The sequence below is a fragment of the Ptychodera flava genome, chromosome 3, assembly GCF_041260155.1.
Source record: "Ptychodera flava strain L36383 chromosome 3, AS_Pfla_20210202, whole genome shotgun sequence".
Taxonomy (NCBI): domain Eukaryota; kingdom Metazoa; phylum Hemichordata; class Enteropneusta; family Ptychoderidae; genus Ptychodera; species Ptychodera flava.
Window position 1 is genome coordinate 9,798,773 of NC_091930.1, and position 12,779 is coordinate 9,811,551.

General features: G+C 38.0%; 1 protein-coding gene across 1 annotated transcript in view; it reads left to right on the forward strand.

The window, feature by feature from the left end:
- Positions 1-472: 472 nt before the first annotated feature.
- The window catches only part of LOC139129518 (uncharacterized), a 31,267-nt gene continuing 18,960 nt past the window's right edge, over positions 473-12,779 (forward strand). Inside the window, exons 1-3 of the mRNA XM_070695153.1 lie at positions 473-669; positions 5,037-5,088; positions 5,947-6,241. Of these exons, the coding sequence (XP_070551254.1) occupies positions 595-669; positions 5,037-5,088; positions 5,947-6,241 (422 nt within the window). The 5' untranslated portion in view covers positions 473-594. The remainder of the gene's footprint in view (positions 670-5,036; positions 5,089-5,946; positions 6,242-12,779) is intronic.

The following is a 12,779-nucleotide window of genomic DNA, read 5'->3' on the forward strand; positions in this document are numbered from 1 at the left end:
GTCAATGCTCGTTAAATGTGCGTTGGTCTGCATGGCGTATTTCTAAAGTCAACATGGATATACGTTACCATATATTATTCGCGCCTTAGAATGTTCCATATTCATTGCCTATTCTTACCGAACACTTCGAATATACAGCAATGTAGACTTTCGTCTACCTACGTATATAACCAATCTACGAGTCTATATACGTAGATATACCGATTGTATATCAGTGGCATTTGTCTACATCGCGCATCGAAGCTCTGTCCGGCGATCGACCTTGCCCTCACAGTATGGTAAAATACGTCGTTCCCGCCCATTTCCGACCTGCCGACACACACTCTATCATAAATCACCGACTGTAGCAAGTTGAGTGAAAGAATCGTCTGGTCTGACGCGTTTGTCTTTCACGCCACCTCCCGCCGGTGAAACCTTGCGATTGGTCGACGCTCACATTATTACAATAGAAGGTGTGTCATCCAAGAATAGAACCTCAGTAGTGGTGTAAGCAACAACATTTCCAAATCATTGTGAAATCTTCTCGACGAAAGCGGGCATCGGAGTGATTTCTTCTAAGGCTGCAGTTACGTTTACCGATTAGAGGTCGGAACTATGGATCGACTTTTGGCGCGCATTCTTCTTCTGGCCAGCTGTGTTTTCGTCCAAGTGCAGCTATTCAGCATAAACGTGAGTATGGCGGGTTTTTAAACATCAGGCCTAATCTCATATAACTTTGTGTTAGTCATCTGTGATTTGATTGGCGGAGTGTGCGTCTTTAGTTCGACAATGAAATGACTAGATAGCGACCATTGTAGCCCTTGTAAGTGACTTACTCATGACAGATAGACAGATATGTGTTCAGAATCTAATTTATTCCCACAAAATTTATGTCAAAAAGCACAAAGATAGCTATTTTGAGGATATTCGCCGTCCCGAGACTTCATTTGTCAATATGCCATTACATGATATGGAGATCAGATTATTACACATTGGGAAATTTGGAGTTTCAAACATAACATACGTTCGTCTCCTGGTGCAGGCAAAAAGAAATTCAAGAACAACAATCTTCATTTCTAATGCAAACCAGAAATATATATTAATGAGCTAACAGCTCTGTGCATGGGTTTACTCGGCTTGAAGGGCTTGCTCGCGACGGCTTACGCCGTTTAAAATCATTTGTGCTTTAGTGATTGGTTGTTTTTCTGGTTTACGCTAAATGGCAACTTGTAAGCAGGACGCGCCTAGGAATTAAAAGACGTTTTTGCTTATAGTGTCCAGGATGAAACTTGCAACCCGGATCAGGGGTCATCGCGCAATATTTGTCGGTACTAGAAAACAAATCTCCTTATATACCCTGTACATGAAAGCCAACATAACCGCCATCCCTGTGTTAGCTCGATGGGAGGGGGATACATTTTCGATTTACACAAAAAATAAGGAGGTGAAAGTTTCAGATATCCTATAAGCTATAAAATGAGCCCTGACATGTGGTACACCGAATTAGTATTGTACAAGATTGAAAGTCTGAACATCCGAGGCGCCCTTCACACTTCTTGGTGGTGAGCAATATAATTTGAACATTTTACTCCAATTTTCCTTCAGCAAAATTAGAACCGTTGTCTTTAATATTTGTCTCAAAAGTAAAAATACAGGGTCTGGATGGAGTTCCGAGATCACAGAAATCACATCAAATTTACCACTTTTTAAAATTCCAAACAGAGGTAATTTTCCATGTTAAATTTTTTGTCATGCATATATTTATTGGAATTTCTCATACGCACAAGACAATACAAAGAATTACTTCAAGTTGCGCAACCAGTCTACACGAAGTTTAGACTAATAGAGATTTTTTTGCTTTTAAAGCCTGAAAAGTTGTATTTAAGTAGCTCTATATCACAATGCATCAGCACTTAAAAATTTACATAATGTCCCGTCAAATACCCACCTTGTCATCACTAAATTTTGATATTCTCTACGCATGACCTCATGTATCGTCACTTCAGACTGACCCTGTATAAACAGATAACGTCATTGAATGATAATTGTTTGTGAGAATTTACAAATTATCATTAATTGTGACCTCTGAAGACTTTCAATTCAGTTGATGATTTCATCATTTAGAAATTACAACTCCATTAATATTTTTTATTGGTAATTATACTAATAGTTTAATCGGACCTTTATCCTTCTGGCTCAATTCACTGAAATTGCAAATTTTACGATTTCAATTATTTATTATTTCAATGTGCAATTTATGATCTCTTCGATAACCATGCGCCTCGAAGCTCAAACTTTTTTCTCAAAGTGAAACCTTCAACCACTCCTTAACCAAATCAAGAATAGACATGAGGGGTCGCCATACAAAGTGTGGTACCAGAGAAACAGATTACCCAATATTTGCTGCTTTTTGAAACCCAAAATAGCCGCTATTCCTGTATTAACACTATTATGGACAAAAAAAAATCGATTTTCGAAAAAAATTAGACCATTGAATTTTTTTACTCCAAGACCTTTAAAACAAAAAACCCTCACAAATGATAGATAGGAAAGATATTGTAAAGATTTAAGACTCCGAGTATGTGTCACCGAAGCGATTTCTTCCTCAATAGATGTAGTGAAAGCTGTAGATTTTTAGTATTTAAAGCTCTATAAGCTGTATCTTTTGGCTATTTTTCAGAACTTTTGTTTTGTTGTTTCCCTACACTTTCTGCATTGAATCTCTAAACTGTAATTTAATGCCAAGTATATAGTACATCAACACAACCTATATGAGTATAATCTACATTGTTCTTGTTGAAAATTGTATTCAAGTCCGGGCTAGAATTCATTTCTAAACAATAAAAAATGATCACTAGACACATACAAGCTGTGTTGACAAAAAGAATATTCGAAATTTCAGCATGGAAAACGGATTAGGGTCAGACACGGTAGTTGATATACAGACGAAGCAGAAAACCGAAAAAAATTGCCACAAGTTAAAGCTTATGTCCCTTTAAGTGTTTATGTAGAAACCCAGCTATAGAATTCTAAAATGAGCATGCGATACGATATTTCCGTAAAACTATTACTCACGTAGAAATAGAATTAAAAAAGTAGTGATAACTTGAGTTTTTCATGTCATTGGATAAAATTTCACCTGGCGTATAAATATTACCACCTGATCTAAAGTTACTGACAAAAGTATTTCAATGTAAAATATTATAACTTTTCCTTAAAAAATAAGTATGTAGGAAAGGCTATTTTCTGCGACTGTTTGTCGTATTGGTGTTGCTGAACTACTGGAACATTTTGGAAGGTAATAGTCGGGCCAGCGGCTTACTGACTACGCATGCGCTAATTCATACTATACTATGCGAGTAACCGGAAGTGTACCCTTCTTTCATGGGCGCCGCCATTTTTTTTTGAGTACTCGTAAATAAACAAAAACGAAACAAATTACTATTATATAACATGCCTTTTATAAAATATACCTCTTTTATTAGCCAGTAAATGTTATTATGCACCTTGTCGCTGATACAAAATATCGTTAATATAGATAAAGGGAGAAAACTGTCGTGCATATGAACGGGGGCATACGCAAAGAATGCTGGGATTGAATTATAGAAGAGCGCCCCCTGTGTCAATAATTAGATTCAAAAATTGCCAGTTTTTAGACGGAACGCTATAGTTTTCAGCTTGCAAGTGGAAGGTGGGCAGTGCGGTTACCATTGCAATGATAATGATTGCATAATACGTCCCTTGTTTATCGCAATAGGCTGTTATCATTGTAAAAATTGCCAATTTTGTCCAAAATCTTTACACGCTACAGAAAATCTATACCTGCCCTGCTGCAGGGTTTGACGTCGTGTACGTACGTGAACTGCTTTCATCAGAGGGAAACTGGGCGAAATTGTCATATAAACGTTTATGAAGTAACAATTACAGTTTATCATGAATCAATACAAATAACATTGCCAATCTTTAATAACCCTGGCGCGACACCAAGGGCTGAGCCCTATATAATATTAATGACACAATTGGTCAATTAACACCACAGCGAAACAACTCTCATGAATTTAGTAATGTGTCAAATTTATAATAAAAACAGTCACCTTGAAAGTCTAAATTGCTACGACCATCACAGCACAGCGGTATTCCTAGTCTAATCGATGGAACGTGATGTCTACTTTAGTGGCATTCGCTTCGTTGGCAAAGTTATTAAAGCTCAACTTGAATCGCTATTTCGTACGAATCTAATCAAAAACTGGTAGGATTAATTCACATCTATTGTTATTGGCTATTGCTTCAGACATTAGGACAATGCTGCTAACAATGCCAGAGCTAAATGAAATCGCGCAGTTTGCAAAGTCCTTCATTTTCAAGGATGACAAATTGTTACCACGTACGTATGTGTTCGTGTTTCTTTGTATGTACATGTTTGTGTCAATATACACGTCCTGTCTGTTTGCACGTATGTATGTATGTATGTATGTATGTATGTATGTATGTATGTATGTATGTATGTATGTATGTATGTATGTATGTATGTATGTATGTATGTATGTATGTATGTATGTATGTATGTGTATCTTTGTATATATCTATGTATCTTTTATGTACGTACGTACGTACGTACGTACGTACGTACGTACGTACGTACGTACGTACGTACGTGTGTGTGTGTGTGTGTGTGTGTGTGTGTGTGTGTGTGTATGTATGTATGTATGTATGTATGTATGTATGTATGTATGTATGTATGTATGTATATGTATGTATGTATGTATGTATGTATGTATGTATGTATGTATGTATGTGCGTGCGTGCGTGCGTGCGTGCGTGCGTGCGTGCGTGCGTGCGTGCGTGCGTGCGTGCGTGCGTGTATGTATGTATGTATGTATGTATGTATGTATGTATGTATGTATGTATGTATGTATGTATGTATGTATGTATGTATGTATGTATGTATGTATTTGTATGTATGTATGTGTATCTTTGTATATATCTATGTATCTTTTACGTAGTACTTGTGTGTATTTATTTTAGATCACATTCTTACAACGAAAATTTGATTTCAGAAAGATGATAACATTAAGCCGGTTCAGGACAGAAGAGCCAGACAAACACCAGGTAAGTCATGACGTCATAGCAACTGATCAGTATACAGATATTAATGAACATTTCTCTGACCCTTTATCGATTGATTGCGTCATTGTTTCAGTCAGGAAAATTCGAAATTTTATCTCAGTGTTGTAATCGTAGCAACTGTCAATGCTCTGAAGTGATTTCAACTGAGCATTTTGATTATATTGCTATATTTGTAGCAATCATTGTGGCTGTCGCCATTCTCTTCAATTTGCTACTTATTCTTTCTTTATGTGTCTATAAGTAGAGTGTATACCACGACATGTGCTTACTGTTTGAATATTATTTCATTTCTTATAAGACAGAATCTAATCTATAAAGAAACACTCGATAAAATACCAGTAGATCACAGATATGATATGATATGATATGATATGATATGATATGATATGATATGATATGATATGATATGATATGATATACCTTACCAGTTTATTGATGGCGCAAATGCAGCGATCTGATTGGTCGAGATGTGAAAAACCGTGGTATATTCGCGATATACCACGGTCGGTACACGTGCGAACTCTCGGGAAGTGCAAAAGTCCTTTTTTGGCGTTTCATCCCAGAATTTTAATAAACTGCTATGATATAAATGAAATAAATCACCCCCAGCGACGGTATACCATCGATCTTGACCAGTCCACTTCATATATGCAGTCGCTATCGCTCGTGCATATATGTCGTGAACTGGTCAATAATCGAGTGGAATATAATATAATATAATTTAATATAATACATAAAATCGCATCCTCGATGTTGTTCATATAACTTTCACTGCTTGAAAAATACCAGAGCTCATTTGTTCGTGAACATCATTTATTTTTTCTCTCTGTTCTGTTGAAGATTCGACGACCACGTATTTTTACACGTACATCGATGACACCGGCATCAGCTGGGAGGACGCCAGCTATTACTGTCAAGACAGATGGGGTGTTGTCGTCACCATCCCCGACCAACAAACCCAAGACTACGTCTCAAGCTGGATGACCAGAGAGAACATCACCGGACCGGTCTACCTGGGCATCGAGAAGAAAGGTGACGATAGCGGCTGGCAGTTTTTCAACGGCACTGACATATTGTACACGAATTGGGCTGAAGGGGAACCAAACGAGGATACAAATGGTTGCGCCGTCATCAGGTAAGCTAAATATGATGACTGAAGTTGGGTTTTCCAAAACAAAATACTGCAAAAAAGATAAACTAACGGTGCGACACAAGTAACGATGAAAACAGAGTTTGTTTTTTGCGCATAATATTTCATTTATATGAAGTAAGCAACGGTTTCATCTCAATTTGAAATCTTAATTAGACAATTCTAATTCCAGGGATTCCCGTACAAAAAAGTGATATCATGTATGTAAGTAATTTGTAATTTTTTTTTGTAATTTTATTACTTCAAGTCAATGCATCCATAAATGGATTTTCATGCATTGAATAAAATACATAGACATATACAGAATAAAAATAAATAAATAAATAACTCAATAAAAAACCAGTAGATAAAAGTTATAAAACTACACATCAAAAGATAAGCATAAAAAGTTAGTGAGCACCGTGTATTCAATTAAAACAAGCAGGAAGTTGACATGCAAATCGGCCAAGAAATGGCTCAGAAAAGAATAGACAGGCACAGAAAAGTAGTTTAAATTATAGTATTGGCAATGATGGATGAACGATATTTGAATGAGCGACTGTGGGCTTTAGAAACATGATATTTACTTCTGGTGTTATACTGGTGAATTGTTGAATTTTTTGTGAGAAGGTCAGACAAGTAGACAGGAACTTTTTTGTTGATACATTTGTGAACTAGATTTTTTAAGTGTTGGTCGTGTCTTTCCTGGATAGTTGGCCAGTTGACTGAATTTCTGTAAGATGTAACATGGTCTGACTTTTTGAGTCCACACTGAATGCGAACTGCAAAATTAATTGTAGATTGCTTTTGAGAGTAATATTACAGTCGGAAAAATACAGTGTCACAGTAGTCTAAAAGGGAGAAGACTTTAGCTGAGATAACATTTTTGCGAACATTTCTGGAATACATCGTCTGACACCGGCCAATTTCGACAGACGATAGCTCGACGGAGGTAGACAAAATGGTTGGACCAGCTGAGGTCTTGGCCAAGTCTTAAGCCTAAACAGGTAGCAGAAAGAGATGTTCTGATTGTAGTACTTTGATTGGAAAGGACTCTTATGTGATTTGGTATTTTCTTGAGTTGTTGCCTTGTACCGAAGTGCATGTATTGATATTTCGAAATGTTGGGTTTCAAAGAATTGGAATTGAACCAAGTAGTTAATGATGAATTCATGTTCCAGATCATCGTGAAGGTTGTCAATATCAGAAATTGTGGACGCTTTTAGGATGTTTATGTCATCAGCAAAACCATAAATTGGTGTTGTGGAATGAAGCCATGTGGGGAGATCGTTAATGTAAAGTGAGAATAAAATCGGTCCACAAACACTACCTTGAGGTACACCCGTTTTGACTTGAATAAACTTGGATGAAATGTTACCAATTTTAACACACTGAGTACGGCCTGTTAGGTAGCTACTAAACCATTGAATTGTAGACGGGTGAAAATTGTAGCGTTTCAATTTACTGAGCATAATGTTATGGTTAACTGAATCAAATGCCTTGGAAAGGTCTAACATGAGAAGAGAGGAAATTTTCTTATTCAGAACACAATTGGAACTATTTTGTGATTATAAGATGAACAGTAAAAGTCACAGAATATGCTCTCTAAGGAAGGGTTTACACAAAGCATTTAGTAATTATCAATTTTTCTAGTGAAAATATCAAAACTAATTATCGAATTAAATGTTAAAGTAGTATTAAAAATTGTATTTAAAGCCATCTGCTGTTCAAAAACTGTAAATTTATCCTTTTTGACAATTTTTTAAGGATAATTCATCCCATTGATACACATTCTTGAAAATGTCAAGATTAAAGGTCAAAACTTGATGATTGCTGTAAAGTTTAGAGGACCTGAATGCTTTTGAAGGTTTCAGGATCATATCTGATTGGTTCTTTACTATTTCAAAGTGCCTCTCTAGGCCAGTCCTTAAAAATGTTTAGGGGTCATATCTAAGTGGTCCCTTAAAAAGATTAAGGGACACATCAGGGTGGTCCCCGAAAGTTTCAAGGACTCATCTGGGTGGTCCCTGAAAGTTTCCAGGTCACATTAGGATAGTCCTTGAAAAATTCAGGGGCACCTCAGGTTGGTCCCTGAAAGTTTCAAGGACTCATCCGGGTGGTCCCTGAAAGTTTCAAGGACTCATGCGGGTGGTCCCTGGAAGTTTCAAGGTCACATCAGAGTGGTCTCTAAAAGATCCAGGGACACATCAGGGTGGTCCCTGAATGTTTCAAGGACTCGTCTTGCAATGGCGGTTTTTGAAAAATTCAAGGTCACATTAGGATAGTCCTTGAAAGATTCGGGGACACCTCAGGTTGGTCTCTGAAAGTTTCAAGGACTCATAGTCTTAGTCATGTTCACGCTACAATCACAGTTGCTGACATCATTGTCGAGATCGGGAACAGCACTGTCAGTGTCACTCCACAAAGGACCGTGGTAACAGACATCAAATTCGTCAGAGATATCCAGTATTCCGTTGCTTTCCATGTAGTCCTGTCATTAAATAATTGGGGTACTGGACGTCCTACAATCAGAATTGGCAACCTTTCCCGACGAAAGAATTAGTGCAGTAGTCAAAATCCATTCGAACATCACGCTGTTTACACACTTGACTTGAAACAATGCAGAGCCTCACAACAATGTGACCCGTGACCTTTACTATGTAAATTAGCAAGGACCTATTAGCTGGTGTACGATTCAGTGTCTCGCTTAATGAGAAAAGTATCATCGACTACATCTCCAAATTAGTCATGGAGACTGTAACATACAACCATAGTATTTTAAATGGTGGGAAAACTTTACAGCTCAAAAGAGCAACATGTACCTTACCTGGGACCTTACACAATCGCACAATCCTAGATGCCCCTGTAGGTTAAAATGGAATGTGCCATCATGAACTGATTGTTTGCGAATAATTAATTGTTTATTGTTCAGACCAGCGGCGCGTCGGCTTGTGACAGCATACTTCAACCAGCGAGTAAATTACCATTAATCGTCAAGGACTGCTCGTCTAAGTCGACTGAAGGTTCAGCCACTGCCCAGTTTATCACATTTATGCCGGGAAGAACATGCCTTGTAGATCTCGTCGCGTGATAAATATGCAAAGACGTGTTTTAGAGCGGGCCGACCAGTCACACATGGGAGCGATGAGGACGCTGTGTTAAGCCATTACATAATCTTAACTTCTACTGTCATGAATATCGACGCTGTATGTGCAGGAAGTTGGACCATATCTTTTCAGTGATTCGTCTGCCTGTCAGCTTTACCAAGTAATGCTTGTGAAAGCACAAGCTGACGAGCGAAGGTCACATCAGGATAGTCCAGGAAAGGTTCAGGGTCTCATCTGGGTGGTCCCTGAAAGTTTCGAGGTCACACCAGGATAGTCCTTGAACGATTCAGGGTCACATCTGGGTGGTCCCTGAAAGTTTCAAGGACTCATCTGGGTGGTCCCTGAAAGTTTTAAGGACTCATCTGGGTGGCCCTGAAAGTTTCAATGTCACATCAGGATAGTCCTTGAAAGATTCAGGGTCACATCTGGGTGGTCCCTGAAAGTTTCAAGGACTCATCTGGGTGGTCCCTAAAAGTTTCAAGGACTCATCTGGGTGGTCCCTGAAATTTTCCAGGTCATGTCAGTGTGGTCTCTAAAAGATTTAGGGTCTCCTCGGAGTGGTCCCTGAAAGCTGCAAAGACATCTCTGCACAGTCCCTAAAAATTCCAGACAAAAACTGTTGGTTTTTGCCGTTAATATTTTAAGGTTTCGACAGACAGATGATATTGATTACATTTCTTTGCATCTACCAAAAAGAGTTCATTTTTAATAGAAGGGCTGAAATAGTTCAGTGATTTTTAAAATTTTCCAGCATTAATTAGCACACGCACAAGAAAAGGGTAGTTTTATCAAATTTACCAGGTCTCATTTCCTTGTATATGAAATAAATAAATGTACAAGTCATTTTCTTAACATCTACCAAATGATTTGAAAGAGAGATCACCAAAATAACATACACTACAGCAGAACTGATTTGGGTAGAGGTAGAAGGCCATTTTACCATCGAAAATTTAAAATTTTCTCATGCATCTTTCGGTGAGAAAAGCAAATGCCTGCAAATCAACCTTGGAAAGGGAATTTGTATTTTCACTTAAACCTAAACAAAATTGACAAATCAGTTACATTTACTGGGTTCTCCTTTCCTGAGAGTGCGAAAAGCTAGACAAAAAGGTAAAATTTGTTAGAGATGTATTTGATGATTGTGCAATTATCAACAATTTATAAAATTTGCCCTCGTCTTCACACAAAAACACTGTTAGATTGATGATTTTTAAATAGATTACAACAAAATGCTCAAGATCTTATAATCACAAAATAGTTCCAATTGTGTTTATTGTACATGTTATCAAGTATGTCATCGGTTAAACGCTGTAGTAAAGTAGCTGTAGAGTGTTTGGGACGAAAACCGGAAAGTGTTGGAAAGAGAATATTATTTGATTCTAAAAATAAGTTGAGCTGGTTGCAGACTAAACGTTCAAGAACTTTTGACAGGGTAGGGAGTAGCGAGATCGGACGGTAATTGTAACATCTTGCTTATCTTGTTTCCCTTTTTAAAATGGGAATAATTGTAGCTTTCTTCCAGTCAGTTGGCACGATTCCCTGAGATATAGACATATTTAGTACATACGTCAGTGAAGGAACAATGGCTGGTATGGACAGTTTGATTAAGTGAGAGTCAAGGTCGTTCTCTGACGAGGACTTGTTAGATGGCAGTGAAGACAAAACAGAGGTGACTTGTTCTTCTGTAACACTAGTAAGTTTGAAACTGTTCGAAGGCAATTTTATGTGATCCAGTAGTGGTTTTGCAGAATTGAGCTCTTCTTGGACAAGCGTACCAACTTTGGAAAAGTAATGGTTGAAGTTATTGGCAAGGGGAAGCGGATCATCATGAGCAGGTAGTACATTGCAGGAAGGATTCAATAAATTATTAATCCTTTTCCAGACTTTGTAGATGTTGTCGATGTTTTCATTGATTATGTTTTCGTAAAACGAGATTTAGCAGTAAGTGTCCTTTTTATACAGTTTGACTAAAATTGGTGAGTTCTGCGCATCATCCATTTCCACAAAGGATATGTACTTACGTAAACTTTCGCGTAGACTTCAATGAACAAAAGTGGTTCCTTTTATGGAATTCTGATTCGCCATGTTCACCGTTGTTACCACGGCATCTATTTGCTTTAAAATTTCTCTTTATTGTTATTGCAAAGACGCGGGCACAACACCATGACAAATCGTGTTCGGACGAGAATACATTTCGTACGAAAATCTCAAAGGTTTCATTCACTGCGAAAGTTAAAGTCTCGCTTTCGTCACAGCCATCACCACAACCCACTGTGATAAACAATAGACCTGAGATAGGTACTAGGTACCATGTGGCCGGCACTATTCCGGTGTTGTCGAAACGACATCATCCACAGTATTAGAAATTTGTCACTACCTTTTCTTTGACACCAGACTACACGTCACAGTTGCCCTTCACGAAAGCTCTGATCAAGATAGTTTCACATAAGTTTTGTTTGGGAAAAAGGTTTCCATTTCGAGACAAAACAGTTGCAAGTACCTACACGGAGGGCTTGAGCTGTTCCAAGTGGCTTGAAGTCTTGGGCGAATAATAAACACCTATTGCCTGGTCATGAGGGCTATAGTGCCCGTCTATTACCCCTAGGGGCCGTGTGTTACCAGAAACACATTAAATTTTAATTATAATGGCGTAATAGACGAGCGCTATAGCCCGAATAAAGACCAGGCTATAGGTGTTTTATAAAACACCACATGCTCATGTTGTATTGTTGTATAGTTGTTAATGTGTTTTGATATTTTGCACCGCAACATTCCATTGTGACAAGTTTACTGGGCGATGTTTCCACAGCGGTTTCAGTTATACGTGGTACCACTTTCTTTCTTTCATAATATATTCTAAGCATGCCTAGCGACATCCTCAGTTGCACTTTAATCTTTTCCGTCGATGACCTGTTCAAGTTCCTACGCTGTTGGAATGTCGGAAAATGTTGGAAAATCTGTTTTAGAGAATGTGTCGTTACCTATCCCGGACGCACATCACGTTCCAGTCACCCGCCATTGTTGCAAGGCTGCAGACGACACTACGGTCACGTGACCGGACACTTTTTCAAATTTGGTCAGAACTATTTCCCTAGGGAAATAGCTTTTCAAAAAATACCCTCTGACGTCACTTTTGTCGATCCGTTGGGAACTGGACGTATCTATTTTCTCGGCACGTGACGTATTCTGGCGAATCGCGACACGAAATAAGCATGTGGCGTGTTATAATATAAAGTAACAAACCTCTTATAGCCCCAGTGCAGCTAACTTTCGATGGTTTTTCATTATTTCTATTTTATAAATCAATTGCAACTTCATTTTCTACTCCCCAAGGATTGTTGAAACACCCACTATTTAGCTTGTCAACTTAGCGTCTATATGTGTAAAATGCATGAATATTGTTTACATTTGAATTCTAGTCCGGACCAGAAGTCAGT